This window comes from Labeo rohita, chromosome 14, assembly GCF_022985175.1.
Source record: "Labeo rohita strain BAU-BD-2019 chromosome 14, IGBB_LRoh.1.0, whole genome shotgun sequence".
NCBI classification, from domain to species: domain Eukaryota; kingdom Metazoa; phylum Chordata; class Actinopteri; order Cypriniformes; family Cyprinidae; genus Labeo; species Labeo rohita.
The window spans coordinates 3,278,435-3,303,652 of record NC_066882.1 but is presented as its reverse complement, the minus strand read 5'-3'; the positions used below and the strand labels follow the sequence as shown (position 1 = coordinate 3,303,652).

The 25,218-nt window shown below is 35.1% G+C and overlaps 1 protein-coding gene across 1 annotated transcript; it reads left to right on the top strand.

Moving 5' to 3' along the window:
- The first annotated feature begins 17,350 nt into the window (after positions 1-17,350).
- Positions 17,351-25,009, top strand: cxcl14 (chemokine (C-X-C motif) ligand 14). The gene is made up of 4 exons (XM_051128320.1): positions 17,351-17,647; positions 18,686-18,791; positions 20,612-20,725; positions 23,831-25,009. Exons 1-4 carry the CDS (start codon positions 17,584-17,586, stop codon positions 23,844-23,846), a joined length of 300 nt encoding a protein of 99 aa, XP_050984277.1. The 5' UTR covers positions 17,351-17,583; the 3' UTR covers positions 23,847-25,009.
- Positions 25,010-25,218: the final 209 nt, after the last annotated feature.

Genomic DNA, 25,218 nt, shown 5'->3' with positions numbered 1-25,218 from the left:
ACGGCCGTGTAAAAATACTTACATATTTCACATGATAAGCCATATTTGAGGCTGATGAATAATCATGGCGAGTGTTTGGATGTCCTGCCCGATGTACTGTGTTACCACATAGACCAGCCATTAGCAATCTTTTCGCCACTTCCTGTGGATTGTTTATTATTTTTTTTCTGCAACTAAGCCACTAATAAAATTTTGGTTGACCAAGCCTCTTCTCATCAACTAACGTTTTGTCAACTATTAGGGGGCAGCCCTAGAACTATCGCATTGAAGAAGTCCACTTCCAGAACCAGAATTTACAGATAATATACTCACCCCCTTGTCATCCAAGATGTTCATGTCTTTTTTTCTTTAGTCATAAAGAAAAAACATTTTTGAGAAAAAACATTTCAGGATTTTTCTCCATATAATGAACTGATATGGTGCCCCAAGTTTGAACTTCCAAAATGCCGTTTAAATGTGGCTTCAAATGTTCCCAAATGCGGTTGTAAACGATCCCAGCTGAGGAAGAAGGGTCTTATCTAGCGAAACAATTGGTTATTTTCATTTAAAAAATACAATTTAAATACTCTCTAATCTCAAATGCTCGACTTGTCTTGCGCTGCCTGAACTGAACTGTGTATTTTGGCTCAAGACAGTTAGGGTATGTCGAGAAACTCCAATCATATTTTCTCTCTCAACTTCAAAAATGATTTCAAAATCGTCCTACATCACTGCAGAAGTACCAACCCATTCTATGCAAAGTGAACATGCAAAGAAGATCAAACACCCTTAACAAAAAGGTAAAACAGTGATTATAGGATGATTTTGAAGTTGAGGGAGAACATGAGATGGGAGTTTTTCGACTTACCCTAACTGTCCTGAACCGGAACAAAACAGAGTTTAGGGAGAGTAAGACAAAACGAGCATTTGACATTATAAAGTATATAAATTGTATTATTTTTATTAAAATAACCGATTGTTACACTAGATAAGACCCATCTTTCTCGACTGGGAAACTGCATTTGGGATCGTTTGAAGCCGCATTTAAACTGCATTTTGGAAGTTCAAACTCAGGGCACCATATCAAAGAAAAATGCAGAAATGTTTTCCTCAAAAAACATAATTTCTTTACGACTGAAGAAAGACAGACATGAACATCTTGGATGACAAGGGCGTGAGTACATTATCTGTAAATCTTTGTTCTGGAAGTGGACTTTTCCTTTAAGTAAAAGTGATTATAGAACAGATAGTTCCGGTCCTTGATTCTGATTGGTTGAGTCGCGTTCAAAGCTGTATTTAATTAATCTACAAACATACACCATTGTTTACTTCTGTGTGTTGCTCGGCGACCACTTTATTGCAACCACAACCCTTTCTGAGGAACTACATTGTTTGGCAGAAGAATAATGTTTTTATTAATATCATTATACTAAATTCTTACTACATATGTGGAATAACTGTTTTATAAAAGCAATAAGCCCTGTGAAGCCCTGTGAAGCCCTGTGGTTTACAAAGAATATATAACTCCGCTTTGCGTTGTGCCTAACAACCAGCCTTAGCTGTTATAAATTCACTGTAAACCACGGCTTCTTGGGGCTTATTGCTTTATTAAAGCACTGATTAATGTATCATGCTTGCTTTAAAATTCCATTCTAGCAAACTGCATCCATAACACTGAGGAAAAGCTTATAAGAATCATCTGTTTCCCCCCCCAGCTGAGATGTTGCACAAGGGTGCAATCAGAGGAAATTAAAGCAGAGTGATATGAGGAGCTGTAGGAGGCTGCGTGCAGTTGTGAATGACAGAGGAACCTCCAGATTGAAGCGAGACCAATGCGTGTGCACGTGCATCGGGTCCCTGTGCATGAGAGGGCAGCCGCTCAACTTCGCACAGCCCCTCTAGAGTCGCGCACCACGCTTTCACACCCCCTGCCACGCAGGGCGAGGAGACAGTAATTAGCTTCCTGCTGAGGTTGGCAGCTATGAGCGGGACCCTCCCGCTGTGTGCGAGAGGGTACGGACACCCTCACCCGACACACGTGGTCAGATGGATGAACTGCCGCTGCAGCATGGGACCACATTACCCTGCCTTTACAGTAGTAATTTCATTGAAAAGTAAACAAAACATCCCTTTTTGAGAGTCGAGAGATGAAATTTGAGGCAAAAGTGCTATATTGTTCCGGCTTGAAATAGCGTTGCTAATCCGAAGGGCTCGGTTACATAACATTCCAGAGGATTCCTGACAACGCTTATTGTCCTGGGAGTCTCTTTTGAGCATTATCATGTATGATTCATCAGTAAAAGGACACCTGATGCACAAGGCCTCTCTCTGTCTTGAGTCTTTGGCAGAGGGATGGGGAAGCTTTTTGCGTTTGAAAACTTGTCATCTGTGACTCTTCCACCTGTTCCTTTCGTAACTGGCGATGGAAATGTTTGCATTATTTGCCAAAGAAACAGCGAACAATGCCCTTCCCTGCTACTGTAATATAATCTCCACGAGGGAGGGATGTGGTCCGCTCTGTTTGCGTTGTGATGATGTGTGGAAACGTGGCTTGTTCTAGAAAGAAAGCATGGTTTGTGTGGCTTTGAAAGAAAGGATGAGCCTTTCCGGTGGATTACAGGTGTGGTGGGGATTTAGCGTCAGAACGATTTACTACATATAAACCATAAATGCACACTTTAGCGTACTTTCATAGAGAGTACTTAGGTGTGAACTGAATGCAGTGTTTCCAGTCACCTAATTGCGTAGTAATTGCAATTAAATGAAAATGTATTATAGTTTAAATGTTTATAAAATGCAATTAGTTGAATGTTTGCCATCTTTGAAATATGGCTAAAACTAATATATACTGTGAAATTTGTGTTGTGTATTTAAATATATTGTCTTTACAAATTTATAATGATGAAGTTGCAATTTAGTACATTTAAAATACAGTTCAGATCATAAGTTTACATACACCTTGCAGAATCTGCTAAATGTGAATTATTTTACTAAAATAAGAGGGATCATACAAAATGCATGTTATTTTTTATTTAGTACTGACCTGAATAAGATATTTCACATAAAAGATGTTAGCATATAGTACACAAGAGTAAGTTTACATAAGTTGATTCTTACTGTGTTATTACCTGAATGATCCACAGCTGTATTTATTTATCTATTTATTTTTTCTTTTTTTTGGTTAGCGATAGTTGTTCATGAGTCCCTTGTTTGTCCTAAACAATTAAACTGCCCGCTGGTCCCACAAATTCTATTTTTTGTTCAGCATTTTTGTGTATTTGAACCCTTGCCAACAATCACTGTATGGTTTTGAAATCCATCTATTCACACTGAGGACAACTGAAGGTCTCATATGCAACTATTATAAGGTTCAAATGCTCACTGATGCTTTAGAAAGAAACACAATGCATTAAGGGGGTGAAAACTTTAGAACAGAATGAAGATATGTACATTTTTCTTATTTTGCCTAAATATCATATTTTTTTTAGATTTAGATCTGCCCTTCAGAAGCTACAGAAGATATGTACATGTTTCTCAGAAGACAAAATAAGTTACAAATAAGTGTTCACCCTCGCCTCTTAATGCATCGTGCTTTCTTCTGGAGCATCAGTGAGCATTTGAACCTTCTGTAATAGTTGCATATGAGTCTCTCAGTTGTCCTCGTTTTGAAAAGATGGATCTCAAAATCATACAGTCATTGTTAGAAAGGGTTAAAATACAAAATAAAAAAAAACCTGAAAGAACAGTGGGCAGTTTAATTGTTCAAGTCAGACAAGGGACATGTGAACTACTTAAAAAATAACAACAACAACAACAATAAAAAAACAGCTGTGGATCATTCAGGTAACAACACAGTATTAAGAATCAAGCGTATGAACAGGGTCATTTTTGTAAATTAAACTCTTATTTTCTCTTGTGGACTATATGTAAACATCTTTGTGAATGTGAATCATTCAAGTTAGTCCGAAATAAAAAAAACAACATGCATTTTTGTATGATCCGTCTTATTTTGGTAAAATAATTAACATTTTGCAGATTCTGCAAGGTGTATGTAAACTTTGGACATCAACTGTATGTCAATTTTAATCAAAATCAAAGTAAGTGTATTTCTTTAAAGCATGATAAAATATAAATTAAACATAATTACATGATTTAAAATGTGCTTTAAAGTAAAACTTAATTTGTCATTATTACAAAGTGCACTTAGGTTTATGAAAAGCACACTACAAGTGCGCATTAGGTGCACTTCTTTTTCACTTTTGCTTCATTTATGCTCTTCCTTTGGACTTTTTCTTAACTACTTCACTTTAAACCCTACAGATCCACTATCAGTAGACATTCAGTGAGTCATGTATTCCTTGATGACAGAATAAAAGATATTTTTGCATTCAAACTGCCATAATGTTATATCACTACGTAAAATATGTGGGTTGACGTGGCTAAATGTTTCCGGCAAGCGATGACGCATTCCTCTGTAGAACAATGAAGTTTAAATTGACTCACGAAATCTCTCTGTTTCGCATTGTTCTCCCTGGAGACATACAGATTAGCGCCACATGTTCCGAACCAGCAGAAATCTCTACAGTCTATCTATTGTGCGTCTCGTCTGTGATCTCTCCCCCTCACAGTTTTGCATTTCAGTCACCCAGCTGTGTTGAGTCCTATTTGCTTATTTGTCATTCTTGATCCAAAGCATAACAACCTCTGCGCATTTCCCATAATGCTCAGCACATGGATCCTGAAGCAATCGCTAAGAGGATTTTGTTAAGTTACAGTAATTAGCTGCTTATTTGATAGCTTTTGGAGCGTGCTGTTTTGAGCAGAGCTCATCTTTTGTTAAAAATCAAGCATAAATGACTGCGGTCATTCAGGAGTTTGAGTTTCCAACGTCACTATTCAAATGTGTCATTATTATTCATATTGTAAGCATGTCATGCGCCTCTGTACGTAATAATGAGGATGTTTTGTGACTCATACTCGCTGCCTCCTTCTCCATCATAACAATAGCACCATTGTCTTGCTTTTATCAACTTTTCGCTCATAATCCCACAGAGGGATTGTCAGTCGGATGTTGAACGGCGTCTGCTGCTGGTGTTTTAACAGATGCCCCATGATGGGTGCCATTCATATCCAGAGCAAAGGCTAATTAGGGATAACTTTTTAAACTGGCCCACATGTTGTTGTTTTTTTGTGCACAGAGGAATATGGCTCATTTCCTTCATTACACAACAGTTCTGGTGCACTATGGTATGCCACTGTTGGTGCAATTACACCAGTGGGCATCTGCTTTGTCTCTCGTGCTTCTCATCCCAAGTAGGGTCCTCCAGGCCCGCAGATAATGTGTGCACAAAGCCACTATTATAGCCCATGAAAAAATGGCCCTATACCCTGGGTGCAAACTTGTCTCAGGACTTGTGCCTCATTCACACATAGTTTCCGCAGCAGGTCAATGGCAGTTGCTAAGATGCTGGGTTGGCTGCCCATTACCAGTTCAACTTCCAGCCAAGGTTGAGCCCTGAGCTTAAAGGAAGGTGCCTGCTTCTTCTGCCCGAGCAAAATGCACTCTTCTGGGTCCTCATAATCGGACATTTTTTACCTGCAGCTGTTCTGTCCTAATAGCGAAGGCTCGGATGAAACACGCGTTGGAAAACCAATAAATAATGTTGTCTTTCCGAACATAGTGCTCTGTGTTGTCAGAAACATCTTGAGGGAGGACCGAGACGAGTGGAAGATTTTAAATATTCACAGTACACGTCAATATCCCATAGCAATGAATTGGTGTGCAGCCAAGAGCAATTTATTTGGATGGCAGCACATTCTCTTTGGGTTGTATACCTTACATAGGCTATCTTCAGGCTGCATTAGATATCCATTTACATGTCACTTTAACTATTTAACACTTTAGTCACGTTACTCTTTTGTTGTCTTATACTGGCTTTAAAACAAAATGTCAGAGTGGCCCATATTCTATTTACAGCTTACAGCTCTCGAAAATATCTGCATGTCGTGTCCTCAGTTTCCAGTATCCTTGATTTCCAACCATAAACAAATAACACAAACAAATATATACATATATGTATATGTATATGTATATGTATGTGTGTGTGTGTGTGTGTGTGTGTGTGTGTATATATATATATATATATATATATATATATATATATATGTATATATACATACAGAGTTGAGAAGATTACTTACAAATTGTAATCCATTACGGATTTCAAATTACATGACAAAAATTTTAGTGGTAATGTAATGCATTACATTACACATTTTAGGTAATATAATCAGATTACTTTTAGATTACTTTTGATCAAACTCATTTATCATGATTGATTTAAATAGTAAAAAACTGTACCATATTGACATAAAAATATGTCCACAAAAGAAAATGTATTCCAGGTGTTGTCATTAAAATAAAGTGCGTTAAACATTATATTACATCAAGGTTTCCCAAACGAATAATTAGTTAAATCATTAAAAAAAAAAAAAACATACTAAAAAAAGTGTAATTTTATTTGTTTATCTGCACGATATGTGACCATAACCAAGATCAGACAATCAGTGAACATGCAAATGTGATACTTAATTATTACAATATTTATTTTAAAATCTCAGGGGTAATTCAACTAAATATATTATCTGAAAGAGACTCAAATGACAAAAATGTTTGTGATTTTGTGCATTTTACTGTGTTTGAAAGACAAAAGCCTTCCAAAGACATAGAAATACATGGTTAAGTAACCTACAGAGTGATCATTCAAATAAAAATCAGTGTGTTTATCAGTAGCTGATGCAATGTTGAAACATGTTTTAAACCTGAATTGATTTTTGTAAATGAGTGGTCAAATGTTGTTGCCAGCTGAATAATGACTGATCTTTGTTTGAATGAACTTGAAGACTTTATGAATTAATAAATTATGAATCATTTATTGCTGTTGTGTGAATAATATGTAGTCATGTAATCCATAAAAAATTAACTGTAGTCTGATTCTGACTATTTTAAAATGTAATTTAATCGAATAAATACCTAATTTTTGGAATCTGATTAATAATCCAGATTACATGTAATGAGTTACTATGCAACCACAAAATAGATTTTTTTAAATTGTATTAATATTTGAAATATAAAGACAATAAATGATATAGTTGATCAGTAAATTTGAAAAGACCAAATTCTCAACATTTTCCTTCTTTATTCAAGCTTCATTAAATTAAGTTCTTAGCAATGCATATTACTAATCAAAAATTAGGTTTTGATATATATAAGGTAGGACATTTACAAAAGATCTTTACTTAATATCCTAATGGTTTTTGCCATAAATTGATAATTTTGACCTATATAATGCATATTTGGTTATTGCTGGACATATACCCATGCTACTTAAGACTGGTTTTGTGGTCCAGGGTCACAAATATTTTTAAAACAAATTAGGCATTCAAAAATAAGCAAATAAATACTGTTCAAATATCACAAATAAAAAGTGCCCAGTACAGAACCTTGGGGAACCCCAAAGGTGATGATACCAAAGTAGGAGAGAAATTTCCAGTCCTAACAGAAAATGTTCCATATTTAAAGGTGAAGTATTAGGAAAAAAGGAATCATACTGTAACTTGAAACCACATTCTCACCATTTTCCTTCTTTATTCAAGCTTCATTCTGCTACATTTAGAAAAAAAGAAAGTATGTTCAAGAAAATATCCGATAGTCCACAAGGATAGTAAAACTTAAAGTTGTTGCTTAATTGTTGCTTACAGCAACCTTTTCTTTTTAAGAAAATGTTTTCTACAAGGGTTTTGTTTAGGGGTGGGTTTGGGCTAGGCTTAAGGGAAATAAGGAATATAAGGTTATACAATATATGCAATATAAAAAAAATATGGAAAGTAAAAACATAGTAAGTCTATGGAATGTTCCCATTTAGAGAATGTGTGTGAGAGAGAGAGAGAGAGAGACAGAGTGATATGCCTTGCGGGATTAATCAGGTTATTTAACTGCTGTTTATTTACACTAGTGGAATGATTTTCTGGACCGCACTCTCTGACAGCTAAAATCAGCCAAGCTTTATTTTCCCAGGAACTGTACTAAGCTCATGACACATGCAATCTGGATTAAACACCAGCCCTGCGCTGGTACTCCTGCCTCTGGCCAGGGCCTTCAAATATGTTCCCTGCTTTGGCAGGTTTGATGAGTATGGCATGTGATGTTTGGACAGAAGGTTTTTAAAAGACATGAGTTTATCACAGGGTGCTGGTGTATTACATCAGTCGCACCCAGTCAAATAAACCTCCTGGCTCCGACAGAGCAATCATGCTTGGAAAAACATCAGAAAGGTCTCAGGGAGAGTGGTTGGCTTCACTTTTGAGCCTGATTTGGACACATTTCTCTCTGCGTTCATCTCAACATTCTCCCAGCATTCTGTCTAATAGACTACGGTGTTAGAGAAGTCCATTAATGAAAGAGAAAGAAAACACATTTTATAGGAAACAAATGGTGAGAATTTGTTTTAAAGTTACAGTATGCTTTCTTTTTCTTATACTTCACCTTTAAATATGCAACATTAGGATTTGAGATTTCTCTCCTACTTTGGTATCGAATCACCTTCAGGGTTCCCCAAGGTTCTGTATTGGGCACTTTTTTTTGTAAAGGGGTGGGTTTTTTGTAAATTAGGGCTGTCAGTTTAACGCGTTAATTAATTAGTTATGAAAAATAACACAATTAAAATATTTTAACGCAGTTAACACACTTGCCCCGCCCCCAGACCTGCACATCATCTTGTAATTCATACAGTTGACGGTTGACAAATATGATGCAGGGCAACAGCTCCATAAATGCCGTTTTGCCCTAAGGTTCAAGATATTGGTGCAAAAAGTGTGTGTGTGTGTGTGTGTATTTATATATATATATGTATATATATGTATATATATGTATATATATATATATATATTACAACAGTTCAGTAAAAAAGATGTTGATATTGTGTTATATTCCAAACACAATATTATGAAGCCATAGCATAGTTGCGTGTCTCCAAGCAACACAGAAGTGTTTCGTTTCTGAATGAATCCACGTTTTGAATGAATCACGTGAATCAGTGATTCAAAGGCCCTTTCATAAAGAGAACCATTTACTTAATTCCTAAATGAATCAGTGGTTTGAAAGAATTGAATGAATGAATGACTATTAAGACATTTACCACCACCTGCTGGCAGATTTAGTTTCTTATTAAGAGTATCATCTCATTAAAACAGTACTAATAATTAAAATAAAAGCATTAAAGGGATAGTTCACCCAGATTTTTTTTTAATTCTGTCATCATTTACTCACCCTCATGTCATTTCAAACCTTTTTTTTTTGTAGAACATAAAAGAAGATTTTAAAGACTATTGGTAAGAAAGCTGTTTTGGTTACCAGTGACTTTCACTGTATGAACAAAAAATACTGAGATGTTTCTCAAATGATCTTCTTTTAAGGTCCATAGTATACGTTATGTCACCTCAGCCTAAATGTTTAAATTTTTTGTTGAATTAAATATATAAAATATTTTTTTCTTAAATAGTATCAAATATTTATTTCTAAAACTACAGTTTGTAAAACATGATACTTTCTCAATTAACACAAATATAGCATTAAATAATCTTTTGTGGGTATTTTCTCTGTCAATTTTTTTTTTTTTTTTTTTGGCAATTAATTAATCAAAACATCATAATTAATTCAATTACATTTTTTTTAATCGACTGATGGCCCTAGTATAAATGTATTGTGATATTTGGGCAGTATTTATTTGTTGATTTATTTTTGAATGCCTAATTTGTTTTAAAAAGATTTGTGACCCTGGACCACAAAACCAGTCGTAAGTAGCACTGGTATATTTGTAGCAATAGCTAACATTACACTGTATTTTTTTTATGCCAAAAATCATATTTTGCAAATGTCCTTCTTTATCAAAACTTAATTTTTGATTAGTAATATGCTTGGCTAAGAACTTTATTTGGACAACTTTAAAGGTGATTCTCTCAGTATTTAGATTTTTTTGCACCCTCAGATTCCATATATTCAAATAGTTGTATCTCAATGAAATATTGTCCTATCCTAACAAACCATACATTAATGGAAAGTGGACCCTTATGACTCGTTTTGTGATCCAGGGTCACATTTCTCTTTGTTACAATTAAACATTGCATGCCTACATTTTTTCTACAGCTAAATGACAGGAATAAACAAAAAGTGTATTTGGGCTCTCTAGGTCTGAATATATAACTAATAAATGATGTTGTGAAATGCCTTTCTACCTCAGGGCTGCTGCTAAATTAAAACCTTCATTTAATAATCTCTGTACAGAAAAATGAAAACCTTATTCATTTCAATTTCGCCTGCAGACGAAACAACATGCCGTCACTAGGCTCCTTTCTGGCACCAATAAGAGGAAAAGTATTTTCCGAAAACTGGCCTTTCTTTACTAGCATCAGTTCATTATAGAAGCTCTACAAGGTTTTGTGACACTTTATTTCCAACCTTTTCTTCTCTGCCTGTCATAAATCTTCAAAGCAATTACTTCTGTCCACAGACCTGATTAAAGTTTAAAGGTGATCATGATTTCTTTGTTGCCTCCCAGAGGCAATAGATATACCACTGTGCATTTGATACCCCTGTACTATTATATATTAAAATCCTGTCTGTCTTCCTGGGACAGGATTTTTTTGTTGTAGTGAATGGTTTGAGATTATATGTGTAGTGCTTTGTCTTATTAGCGAGTTTATGAGTCATTGTACAGTACACGTCAAATGTTCCTTATAAATAAATAGGTGGCATTTAGAAATATCACATTATTAGGGCCCTATGATTTCTGCGTTGCTGAAACGCAGACGGAATTGTGCAATCCAGTCAGAAAAACGGAATTTACTGAATAACGCGGAATGTCACGGAATTTGTAAAAGTTTGAATGAATTTATCAAACAGCAATATGGACTAGTATCTGTAAATATTACGCCACAAAAATACCATTTAAGTGTGAATCCTGCATGTTCTGTGTGTCTGTTTTAATGAGTGGAGCAGATGAGCGGGTTTGTTTACTACACATACTGAAGCGCGCATGACGCTCGCTGTGATTTCAGCGTCTGTCGTCTCACTAAATGAGGACATAAATACATTAACAATATCTGCGGAGAGCCACTTCATGAGCATTTGATCGTTCCATTTTAGGAAAACTAGCCTTGTATCATATACACGCAGAAATGTAAAGGTAGACACAGCAACCCGTCAAAATAAAAGTCCAGTTTAACTTGAAGACATTGTGCCAGATATATATTACTACTATTACTACTACTGCTAAAATGAAACAACATTATTTTTTAGGGTATAATCACACAACATTTCTTCCATGTTTTAATTTTAATAGTAAATTCCAATTTGCCTTCGTTTGATAACCAGAACATTTTAAATACACAACGCAGAATTTCTAAAGGGTAAAAAAAAACTCTCATGAGGCTATTTTAAGAATAAACTTGAATAAATTAAATATGCATTCAAATAATTAGACATGCTAAAACACAGAATTTGATAACAATAAAACATGGTGAGAAAAAATAAAACATTTCATAGGGCCCTAAACATGTCATTTTTGTTAAACCTTTATTAAATTGATGTGAAATTGTATAAGTTTCATGATTTTAATTAAACAGACATGCTCTTTGATTAATAACATTTAATTTAACCATTAAAAAGGAGTTGAGAAAAATTAAAACAGGAAAAAACAGAATCCAGAAAAATTTAAACGGAAAAAACGGAATTTGGAAAAAATAAAACAGATTTCATACGGCCCTACGTTATTAATGGAACTGGACTTGTATTACAATATATTGTGTGTAATGTCAAAAGATGATATTCATGGAACCTCAAACACTGTTTATCTTGTCTCATGCAGATCCATTTTTGTAAGAAACTTACATAAGCACAACAACAAACCTGCCCTGAATAATGTGAAGATGTCAAATCCACCACAGATATGTGATGAATGGATCAGCAGCTCCAAAGACGGCGTTATGTAACATTATCTGTGATTAGTGTTCTCATCACATTTATTTACTTACTGAAACCCGGCCAGAACGAGGCTCTCTGAGAAAAATACAGAGATTGACTGTGGTATACAGAAACTTGACTGGATGCGTCCGGCCTCTCGGTTTGTGCAATTCCGAACAGATCGACTCTGAAGGATTCTGGTATGTGCTAAAGCTGCTTTTGTTTATACTGTTTGTCAATGTGGGGACAATTATTCTGTAACCAAAGTGTAAATTGTGCTCTCTAAAATAAATTGTTATGAAGTCAAATTATTGGTGACACTGCAAGTCAGATGCATCTTCTGTGTCTCCCGTTTAGGTATTCTTCTGCAGTTACCTTCGCATGTCAAATTAAGTAGACATTCCTATGATTCCTCCAGGACTTTTAGACTAATGGTACTGTATGGTGGAATTCTACGCAGCAATTATCCAGCATGTTCTCTCACGGAGCGAGTAAACGTGAAGAATCCGAGAGCCCGCTGGCCATTGGCTAACCTGACTTAAAATCATTACGTGCAATTACAAACACCACCCTTCTGCGGCAGCAATTTGCACAGACGTGCCTGATCAAGAAAAAAAGGAGCCGCTTTGATGCTTGTTGACGTGCTGATTTACACGTTGTCGTGTTACGGTGCTTGCATTTTTAGTGGAAGAGATCTGGTGCTGATATGCGGCGCATGTAACATGTAACATGGAAAATATTACTCAACACAACAGACTCTCAGACTGTATCATCATCATTCAACAAATACATAAAAGTTTGAATACACTGAAAGCAAAATGGGCCTGTGTGGGTGTGAAAATAAAACACAAAAATACTTTCACGGTCATGCTATTGCATATAAATCAAAGGCTCTTATCGTGTTATAACAAGATTTATATATTTCACTTCAGGTCCCAGATTGTACGTCAAGTGATGGCCCAAACACCATACAAAAACCATCGTACAAAAAGTAAAATCCACTTAAGCACAAAATGTATTAATAGATTAGTATTAAAAAGGTGGGTTCATGTTTGGTCCTGGTTTGTTTGGTTCTCAGTCATTTTTAATACTAAATTTAATGATACAAAACTAAAGGCATAAGGATGCATTCAGCTTTTATGATGTATATTTTGCAAAAGTTCAAAATTGCTGTGTTCTGTGTTAAATGCATTTGTTGTATGTGAGTGCATACTCTACCAGTCAAAAGTTTTTGAACAGTAAGATTTTTAATGTTTTTAAAGGAGTCTCTTCCGCTCACCAAGCCTGCATTTATTTGATCCAAAGTACATAAAAACTTTTTTAAAATATTTTTTCAATTTAAAATAACTCTTTTCTATTTGAATATATTTTAAAATGTAATTTATTCCTGTGATTTCAAAGCTGAAATTTGGCATCATTACTCCAGTCACATGATCCTTCAAAAATCATTCTAATATTCTGATTTGCTGCTTAAAATTTTTTTTTCTTAATTTATTATTATTATGTTGAAAACAGCTGAGTAGATTTTTCAGGTTTGTTTGATAAATATTAATAATGATAATAAAAAATGTTTATTGAACAGCAAATCAGCATATTATAATGATATCTGAAGGATCATTTGACACTGAAGACTTTAGTGATGATGCTGAAAATTTAGCTTTGATCACAGCAAAGTTACATTTTAAAATATTAAAAGAAACCAGGTATTTAAAATAGTAAAAATATTTCACAATATTACTGCTTTTGCTGTACTTTGGATCAAATAAATGCAGGCTTGGTGAGCAGTAGAGACTTCTTTAAAAACATTAAAAATCTTACTGTTCAAAAACTTTCGACTGGTAGTGCATGGTGGTATTTTTACCAGCTGAGAAGTGACACAGACCTTATAAAATGTGTTAAGGAGTCAAAACAGAGGAAGAAATTCCTGAGCGTTCTGTCCATTTCATCTTGTGACATCACATCCTGTTTATGAATTATTTAGATGTCTTTGCCCCACATTTGCATTCATATTTCAGTCAGACACCACCAGAGTTCATTTGGACATACACCACCAAGGATCGGATGTCGGCGTTCACACTTAATCAAATGAACCACAATAACAGAAATGACACCAGACTTTATTTTAATCAAACCAAACCTGCCAAGTGTAAAAACAACCTGAATTCAGGTTCTTTTAATGCGCCCGACAGTCAGCAATTCACAAAACTTTCACATATTTATTCTTGTTGCTAACGAATCATATTTAGTCTGGATATTCTTTCACCTTTTGTAAATGGATTTCCAAGATGAGAGTTTGTCACGCAAATCTGCCTGATTTAGTTTGTTTCTATCCAGTGACAGTGCCAAAATACTGTAGAGTTTGATTGGATGCTCGCTTTTGATGCCAGCGAATGATATGCAAAGCCATTAATAGTTGTTAAGCCTGTTTACTTTGCTGTCAAAGACAACAAATTGCATTTTTCCACCAGAACCAGAGATCTACGCATTTCTGTTTCCTAAGTAATTATACTGTGACTGAGATGCTTTTCCATTCATTATCAGCTCAAATCTCAGTGGTCTCTCTGAATCTTCTTCTCTGATCGCTGTTGCAAACAAACCTTTTTCAAAGAGGAGGAGGAAGGGTTGTATGCCAAAAATGGCCTTTGGTCTAGACAAGTCTTATAAACATACCAAGAGTAATTGCTCCAATATGCGTGTCTGGAATGAGTTACATATTGTGAAGGGTCAGTTGGGTCCCATCACAGACCTGGAGGAAGGTGACGCAGTGATCGATGGAGAGTGTTTTGCATTGTTGCCAGCAGGTGGCTGAGACAGAGTTTAAAGCAGCAGATTTGATTCATTAAAGCGTCTTTAGAATTAGGCATGTTTATTTTGGATCACCCCCTGATTTAAAACACCATGTACATGTTGCCTCCTTGTTTAGATAACCTGCTTATTGCTTAGTCTACAGTATATAGAGGTATTAAAATGTTTTATTGATAATTGTTAAATGGTTAAATCAACGAAAGTATTTGGAATCTTATGGCACACTAACAACGGAATGTCATTGCTAAAATATCAAACAGTTGCATTCTAATATATTTTGAATTTAAATTTTGAATTTAAATCAATTTAAATGCTAAAACCAGTAGATATACTGTTTAAAATAAAGATAAACTGTGATTGTCAAAGATTAGTGGATCATGTTCATTGTTAATGTGATGAAATTGTAGAAACATTCAGAAATTGCTAGTAAATTTCACAATTAATCACGATCACCATTAAACATTTTAGTATTTCCCTTTTTAAAACACACTTGATAATCTTTATTTACAATTTTGATTTTTTATATTGTTTTCTTCACAATATAAATGTAAAACATTCCAGATTTCTTAGTCATTTCATCCCTGATGTAGCTGTCAGTGTACAATCTCAGCATTATGATGTTAAAAATAAAAAATAGATACAGCCGCCTGTGTTTTTGGTATGACTGACAACATAAATGCCCTTGACAGAAGTAGCTGATTTGGGTTAAAGAGGTGCGTTGACATTGTCTGTTACCATTAAGTTTCTATTATATCCAGTCAGGCAGAATGAAGGGCAGCTTCACATATGATTTTCATGCTTTTCAGTTCTCCTGGACCTTTGGATGGGCCACAGACAGACATGAAATGGACTGAGGCATGGCTGATGACAGCTGGGATGAGGCTCTTGTCCGCAGTCACAGATACTCAGATGGTTCGCTTCATCGTGCCCTCCAATCATCCATGCGTGAGGAGGAAACTAGAAACAGTCTTCTCAGGGGTATCATTTACACAGCCAAACACCGTTTGGTGCCAGTGCAGACAACAATAGCTTGTTATATTCGTCACTGTGACATAGAAATGGTAAAATGATGACGAAAAGTCTAAATTTATGCTAAGTAAATAGCACTGAAAACAGCTTACACAAGGTTGCTTATTGAATGAACCTTTCTGACGTTCACAGAAACACCCTTTGCGTGCAAAGGGTGCAATATTCAAATAAAAAATTTGCCTTTAAAAAAATGACTGAGAAATGCAATGATTTATCAACCTTACAAATTCTGATATCCTCATGATTTCATTAGCAAGTATGAACCCTACAGTGAAAATTAAATATGCTAAAATGTCTTGGAATACATTTATTTAATGCTAAATATACTCCTAATACATTTACATGTTAATGTACTTAATAAAACACCCTGCAATTGTATTTTAATATGCTAAACTCGTATACTTAATGTCTTCTAAATGGGAACAACTAATTTTGTATTTAATGCACTTTAATTGTGCAGAAGTAGTGCTTAAGTCCACCTAAAGATATACTGAAGCATGTATGATTGTGCTAAAGTGTAACTATTGCAAGTATACTTTAGGAACACCTCAAATATTTTGCATACTGGCATTAAAACACATTTCGGGCTTAATATTAGAGAAATGTGCATCGTGCACAAGTAGTACTCCAAATAAAGTTTATTTCTAATTATTATATCAGTAAGTCTGGAGCAATTCTATACGTAGTATGACATAAAATGGTATTTTAAACATTACTTTTTCACTAGGGAAATAAAGTACACTCTTCAGCATGGAATAGATGTGAATGTGAATGAGTATGCCCTACCAACTGTGTGTTTTGTTTTTGTTATGCTAGGCTAATTCAATTTAAACAGAAAATGCTGATGATATATAAGAGCGGACAGCATCTTGACAGCAATTCCCACCATTACGCAACTGTGTAAAAAAAGAGTTTTTACACAAACCCCAGTTAGAAGCACAAAATAACACTCACTTCTTGTGCATCTTTATTGGTGAAACATGCAACATTTTACGTACTATTTTCACCAACAATCTGATTTTAAAAATTCTAAAAGATGTGTGCATTCACAAGTTTATTTATCTGTAATTCTTCTTTAAGAGAGACTTCATTAACTAAAGGCACCTGTTTTGTATTTAGATCTAAAGATTTTCTTAAGATAGGACTTTTCTACTTAAGTCTATTATGATGTCCTGTATAGATTTGCTTAATTACATAAAGAAAGAGCTTGCTAAACTGAGCTTTTATTCACTGGCACGAATAAAAAAGAACAAATTAAGTGAGGCTTTTTAACAGAGTGCATAAAAGCCAATGCAATTATCTCCCCTGACAACGTACAGTTCTAATAAACTTTTTTAACTCAATTTTATCACTTTTCCCTGGCGGTGGCTGTAGAACGCGTCTCAAAACCTAGAGCGCTGCCTACCTAGACAGTCTCCAGTGCATGCGCAGAGCGCAAAAATGCTTTCTAGGTAGGCAACTAGCTCGGTTTCGAGACACAGCCAGAGTTAATTCGTCGGCGGGCTCTGCATATCAATGAGGCGCTCAAGCGTGTGTTTATAGAAGCTCAGAGCGCTCAAGAGCGGCTTGTCAGATTGAGAGACGGTGTGCGTGACGTGTCGCGGAGCACATTCAACCTGCTACTGACTGACATCACAGAGATAGAGACTGGGTTTTTCACCAGACTGACACTATTTGAGGATCTCGATTATTGGATTTGAGTGGCGCAAACAGACCGGAGGCTGCTGGAGCTTCTCAACAAACTATTGGGGATGAATCGCTGTACGGCCGCTTTACTTTTGCTGGTTATCGCCGTTTATTCACTCAACACAGAGGGTGAGTGCGTGTGTGTGATGTTTTTTATATGTATTTATTTTTTAATATTACGTTTATCTATTGATTTCGCGAGGATATCTAGTGTTAAAATGTCTATTAATACAGAATTCGGTGTTTTAGCTATTCTAGAGTGCATGGTTTTAATATCTAACAAATTTAGTCTTCTATTTTAGCTCTGTTTTCAACTTTTCCCGCAGAATAAAAGCGCCTTATGCTGGTGCAACTGTCAAAATATCTCCACTTCTCTCAGACAATCCAGTTCATTCTGCAAAACTTGGCCAGTGATAGTAAATAGTGGCTCTTTTGTGCTGCTGGATGAGTCTTGTTGGCTTCTGTCCTGAGAGGCTGTTTAGAGATGATGCTGAATGGAGCAGAGAAGATTGATGAGGGATTAGATGTAGGTCACGCGTCTTTCAGCAGCTCACCTGCCTCATAGTCAGCGTGCTGGAAGAGCCTGAAAACAGCAAATGGCACTTTAATGAATCACCACGCCAGTCTGCTGTGCTGTTTGTTGATTTTTGTGCAGCCTCGTTATAAGTTCCGTTTTGAAAGCGTTTAAAAGTTAGAAAATGCTGGAAATTGTCAGAATGCATGTAGAAGAAAAGAAAAATACAAATTCACTTTAATGCAAAAAGTAAACAAATACATTCTTATTAATACAGTAGTGAAAGTCACTTTCTGGATACAGTGTTAAAATCAGAAAACAAAACTATTATGCATATTTACGTTTATAGTACTATTTTTAAAAAAAAAAAAAAATTAACAATTATGTTAATGCATGTTCATGCAAATAAAATATTTGTGCATTCAAGCTTCTGTTTTGTGTTTTATTAAAGGAATGCATTTGTACATGAGTACACATTCACATTAGCTTTATTTTTAGGCTGTTTTCTTTATGCAACTGTAACTTCTTTCTGTTTCTGTTTTCTATTCATATTGATTTTCGTTTGAGTTTAATTGCAGCATGATTCAGATATCATAGTTTTTGTGAGATCTGCTTTTTCTCGAAACTAAAGCTTGCATTTTATTCATTTTTAGCTTATAAGTGCAGATGCACGAGAAAAGGCCCGAAGATCCGGTACAAAGATGTACAAAAGCTGGAGATCAAGCCTAAACATCCGTACTGCCAAGAAAAGATGATATTGTGAGTTGCAAAAACATTTCTTTATCTTAACATCTTTAATGTGCCTGTTTGGGTCTGTAAGTGTGTTTTGTGTATGGTGTGTTTTTATGACTTCAGGTTCTTTAACTGGATAACAAATATACAAATGTTATATATTTATAGAGCAGCTTATATTTCCAGTAGGCTTTAATAGAGCAGTCTCATAGGAATAGGAACAAAAGAATTAAAGCATTTTTAGATGTTTGTTAATTTCATCATTGCTGTAAAAAGACTGCAGCTCGTGAGAGTTGGCTAGACCCTGCTAGATAAAACAGGTCATTTCATCTTAAGGTGGTCAACCATGGTGATCCAGCTCAATCCAGTCCACACCAGTTTAATCAGCTCTAACCAGTCTGTCTGGTAATGGCCACCAAATGCTATCTTGGACTATGCAATGACCATAAATGACCATCTTAGATCAGCTATAAAGCTTGTAAAGCAGAATTTGTTTTAGCTGGATTTTCCATTAGGATCCTGATGACAATTTAGTGGCACACTTACAAGATACTATAGTCAAAACGGATTTCAAATTGATTAGCATGGTTATGTTATGACAATGCATGAAGCCTAAACTGTGTTTATGAAGCTTGTAAGATCCAAAGTGTTTTCTGGTGTAAAGCAAACTTGCGTTTTGTTATAAGCTTGTTTTTTTGATAGGCAATACTATAGACTTTGTTCCACCTCCTGGTCATCTTAGGTATTACAGCATATTTACAGATCTGGATATTTTTTAAATCAGTCTGTATGAAGTTGTGGTTACATTCTAAAATTCAAATGAATATTATAATTATCGTAGATAGATGTTTATTTGAGTTTACAAAAGAAGAATGTTTTATAATCTTGTTACTGCAGTTTAGATTCAGAAGTTTTGCTCTGAACTGTAGATTTAAAATGAAATCGGTCAGATGTGAAACTTATTATTTAATTTACAGCAGTATTTGAAGTGCACTTGACTGAAATGCTGTACCGGTGTGTTCATTTGAAGATTACGTAATATCCATAGTATTTCCACTGGTAATTGTATCGTAGGTTTTTAATAGTTAGTGCAGAAATATATTTTACATAAGACTAAAAAAACATTTATGGCTGTTTAGTCTCAACGTTTTTTGGAAATAATTCTTGGACATTTAGCTCATTTGTCTGGATTTGCATTCGTGAGCTCTGACCTCAGAGAAAAACAAAACCCGTGGACTCTGCTGAAAGTGTTCCTTCTCTTCAGTTTATGGCACTGGATTCTGAGTGTGAGTTTAACATTCTAGAAGCTTCTCCAGTCCCACAAGAGCTCCTGCTCTGTTTTAAGAGGCCAGTGAAGAGTTTAGAGTCAACAAACATGTTCGTTTGGCTGCGCAGGTGAATAATAAAGTTAAAATCCAAATAAAAGACTATGCACTCTTGGTCAGTTTGCTTCAGTGATTCCAGCGATGTGGTAAATATCTTCCTAATAGGCAAAACAAGCTGCGGTATTGAACTCTGCTTTGAATTTGTATTTGTTTACCAGTCAAGTCAGCAGAGAATTCTGCGGTCGAGATGATTCACCTCAGAATCACTCAGAAAGTCCAGGAATGATTTTCTACCTTCTGCATATGATTTGAACGATAATTTTAATTGAATCTTCAGTGCGGAAATACATTTAGTAACACCTTAAATAGTATTATTACTATTTGACGAGTATTAAATGTATTATTGCATCACTGCTTATTGTTTGTGTTGCTTAAATGACTAATCTTCTCCGCTGGTTTCATCCTGTTTACCCATCTTCTCTTCCCATCCACTCATCCGTAATTTTTCCCATGTGTTTATAGTGTCACTATGGAGAATGTGTCCCGTTTCAAAGGTCAGGAGTATTGCCTGCATCCCAGACTCCAGAGCACTAAGAACCTTGTCAAGTGGTTCAAAATCTGGAAGGACAAACACAGGTAGGGTTCAGCAGCAGGACAATGTCGCACTAAATGTTTGCTGACCTTTTTTGAGATGTGAAACATCACTTCTAAATTGCTAGATATAAACAACTTCGGTCAAATCCCAAATGAGTCAAAGTTAAATATTCAGTGGATATTCAATGAGAAAAAATGTAACTGTTTTATCTGTCAGGAATGGGTTGTGGTTGTTGGGAATGGGTTGATGAAGTAAGAGTGCAATGTCAGGAAAATGTTCAATGTTCAATCCTTTTTTAAGGATTACAGAGATAAACATTTTCTATTGAATTAAAATGCTCTGGTTTTTGTGTACAATAACAGGATTTCTGCAGATTGTAAAAGGTCTTAAATTGGACCAGAAACTCTTCCATTTGTAGTCTTCATCAGTATTCTTGTTTTGGTTTTTATTACAAATATTTAAACATCATTAAATCAATATGCAAATTGAAGATAAGTCTTGAACTTAATTTTGTGACTCTATGCTTGAAACAAGAGCAAACATCTGTCAATGGGGTATGAAAACTTGTTTTCCATCAAAATGAGAATTAAGAAGGCAGATATTGGTTCTTGTTTTAATTAAACTCGCTTAATTTTGATCAATTTCTTAGAAAACAGGACATTTTTGGTCTGAATTTTTTTTTTTTTTTTTTTTTTTTTTTTTTTTTTTTTTGCAGAATTTAGTAGGGGTGCTATGACATGTCCCTACAAATATCTATCAAGCAATAATTTTTAATCAAACGTTTAAATATGTGTATGTGATCGTTGTAATTTTGGTGCATCTGAAATATGTCATACCACCATATTACCATATTACCTGAGAAGTTAAAGTAAAATATGCTACAAAACCACACGCTTTCAAGGACGCACATTTAATACCTTAGGGGAGTAAATAAGACCATCGGAGAAAAGCAGAGGAACAGATAAACCAATTCAGTTGATTGAGTCATTTATGCTTGAATCGTGCCGATTGATTCGAACTCGTGACATAGATCATTCAGTTCAAGCGATTCACTAGCAGTTAAACCACTGCGTTGCAAAATGATTTTCTGTTTCGAAGTGCTCCAGTTCGCATATTGCGAATCTTTTGATTTAGATCGGGACTTTAAAGCACGTATCACGAATCATTTCATTTAGAACGGGACCTAGCGCGTATCGCAAACCTTTATTCTGATTTCTCTTTGTTTTGTTATACCGTACAAAACGTCAAACCATTAAGGCAGTACAGTTATAGAAACAAAACCAAAAATAAAGAAAGATACAGATACAAATACAGATCCCTTAGAAAAGTAACCATGGATTTATCATAGTAAAATAGTTTATTTTGTATCATTATTTCATATTGTTTTATTTATTTATTACAAATTAACCATGGTTAATTTGTGGCTAACATGGTTTAATTACAGTAACTTTTTTTGTTGTTGTTTGTTTGTTTGTTTGTTTGTTTTGTTTGTTTTTTAACCTTAAAGGAGAAGTCCACTTTCAGAACAACAATTTACAAACATTTTACTCACCCCCTTGTCATCCAAGATGTTCATGTCTTTCTTTCTTCAGTCGTAAAGAAATTATGTTTTTTGAGGAAAACATTTCAGCATTTTTCTCCATATAATGGACTGATATGGTGCCCCGATTTTGAACTTCCAAAATGCAGTTTAAATGCGGCTTCAAACGATCCATTAAATGTAGTTGTAAACGATCCCAGCCGAGAAAGAAGTGTCTTATCTAGCATAACAATTGGTTATTTTTATAAAAATAATACCGTTTATATACTTTTCAATGCCAAATGCTCGTCTTGTCTTACTCTGCCTGGACTGTTTTTTTGGTTCATGACAGTTAGGGTATGTCGAAAAACTCCCATCTCATGTTCTCTCTCAGCTTCAAAATCGTCCTATATCGCTGTTTTACCTTTTTTGTTAAGGGTGTTTGATCTTCTTTGCATGTTCACATTGCAAAGACTGGGTCGGTACTTCTGCAGCGATGTAGGATGATTTTAGAAGTTGAGGGAGAAAATATGAGTTTTTCAACATACCTTGTATACACAGAACCAGAATACACAGAGTTCCGGGAGAGCAAGACAAGATGAGCATTTGACATTAAAAAGTATTTAAATTGTATTTTTTTAATGAAAATAACCGATCGTTTCGCTAGATAAGACCCTGCTTCCTCCGCTGGGATTGTTTACAACCGCATTTGGGATCGTTTGAAGCCACATTTAAACTGCATTTTGGAAGTTCAAAATCGGGGCACCATATCAGTCCATTATATGGAGAAAAATCCTGAAGTTTTCCTCAGAAAACATAATTTCTTTACGACTGAAGAAAGAAAGACATGAACATCTTGGATAACAAGGGGGTGGGTACATTATATGTGAATCTTTGTTTTAGAAGTAAACTTCTTTAAAAAGACAGGATGAATATAGAGACTGCTAGGATTAACAGAGCTTTAGATAGTTTCCATTTACCATGTGTCTAGATCAGCTTGTGTCTATCTAGCAGCAAACACAAATTAAGTTATATTTTCCTATATTATGTTTTGAGTAGTCACACAATCCAAAGAAAACATATTTAAAACAATAAAAAGTCTCTTACAAAATGAGATCAGATGAACATCAAAAAATCTGACCAAATGTTTGTGTGGGTACATTGCCAAACAAGTGAATGACATCTTAAAAAGAGTGACAAAAACAGCAACTCGCTTCAATGACTGACTTACTATATATTATAATTATGTCCATAAGCTTTTGTGAAATTTGGAGTAACTCATTATTCTGTTATTTGACCTCTTCATTTTTAAGGAGAGAACTTTATACTGTTTTTTTTTTTTTTAAATGATTAACACATGCATATTTTTTTTAATTCCTGTGCCCACACAATTTTTAATCAAAAACATTAACTTTTCTTCATCTACAACAACATTTTTTTAAGAATTCATTTTACTAAGATATGTGTCACAACAAGGAAGAAATTTGTGTTTCATGCATACTAACAAGACTCGACACCACTAGGTGTCAGCATAAGCCCAAGATCAGGCAGCACAACAGACAAAAAAAAAGATCTTTAAAAAGCCCTGTAATAAAGCTCACAAGTATTTGTTTTTGTCTGTTTGCAGGGTGTATGAGGCCTAAACGTTCTCCATTAAGCACAAGGCTGAAAACATTGCGGGATGCACAGCACCACCAGTGAACTGTGGATGACCAGAGGACCAATTTTCTAAAGCATGACAAAGCATATACCCAGACAAGCGTATAAAGCACACCAGACATTTTATTAAGTTATATAAATGTGGGATAATTTATAGTCATACAAAAATGTTTCCTACGAGCCAAATGTGCAGTTACGGCAGAGAAAAGTCTCTGTGAATCAGTACCATCTGTAAGAAGTGATCATTACATTTCTGCAACGTGTAATGTTTCTGAAGCGTCAGTTCTCGGTCTGATTCATTGTGTCGTGGCATATTGGGGTCCTGACACTTATATTTGGATACTGTCTGGTTTGAATCGACTGTGATATACCATCCACAAGTGTCAAAGTAGATCTTAGAGTTCTCACAGTACAAAAGAACAGAAATATCGAGGATGTGTAAATAATATCTTCAAAAACTTTACTGTGTTCTATGCCAACATTCAGTCAGTAAAAGGAGGCAGTGTGTTTTTAGTCACAATCATTTTCCAAAAATTGTTTCTCAATGATCTGCCCAAAAGTGCCGGAGGAACTTTTTTTTTTTTTAACTTATTCGCTTTGGAATTTGGTACTTCATGGTGAAGTGAAAGAGACGAAGCTGCATTAAACAATATCAAGCATTTAAATCATATCATGCTTTCTATTTACACATATACTTTGGTGGAAATGTACTGCCACACGACGAGCACATGAACTGCGGGGCCTGCAATGGGTCATGTGTTTAAAATGAAGCTTTTTATTTAATGTCGGCCCTCCTATCAGCACATTATGAACTACATGTGCCTCCTCTTTGAGGTGTGCAGGTTTTGTAAGCTATTGTTTTGAGTTGTTTGGTATGAGTGTGTTTTTCTTTTTGGTAAATGGAATGTTTCTTGTCTCTTCTTGTACATCAGATTGTCTGTATAAGCACACAGTGTATAGACCACCTCGCCTAGTCTAGCTTGTTCAGAATTTATTAGTGAAGCCTATGTATTGTATCACAGAATTGTTGTTTTACTATTTAAATAATAAATAATAGAAATATTTGTGTGTTTGGACCGACCCACCAAACACAACTTAAGTCCAAGGAGTGTAATCTTCAAAGCACAGCAATAAACATTTAAATAAATCACTGGGTGTGTCTGCTTTATATTGCTTAATTCTTTTATTTGAATGTTAATTGTGTGATAGTATATAATTTATTCACAAGTGGTAGGTAAGAAAAGAGATGACATAGATACAGTTGTTGTCCAATGAAATAAGGTTAACTTGATGAGCTCATGATGCGATTGGTCACCAGGACCACCAGGGTTATTATAGTTTAATAGTATAACTGGA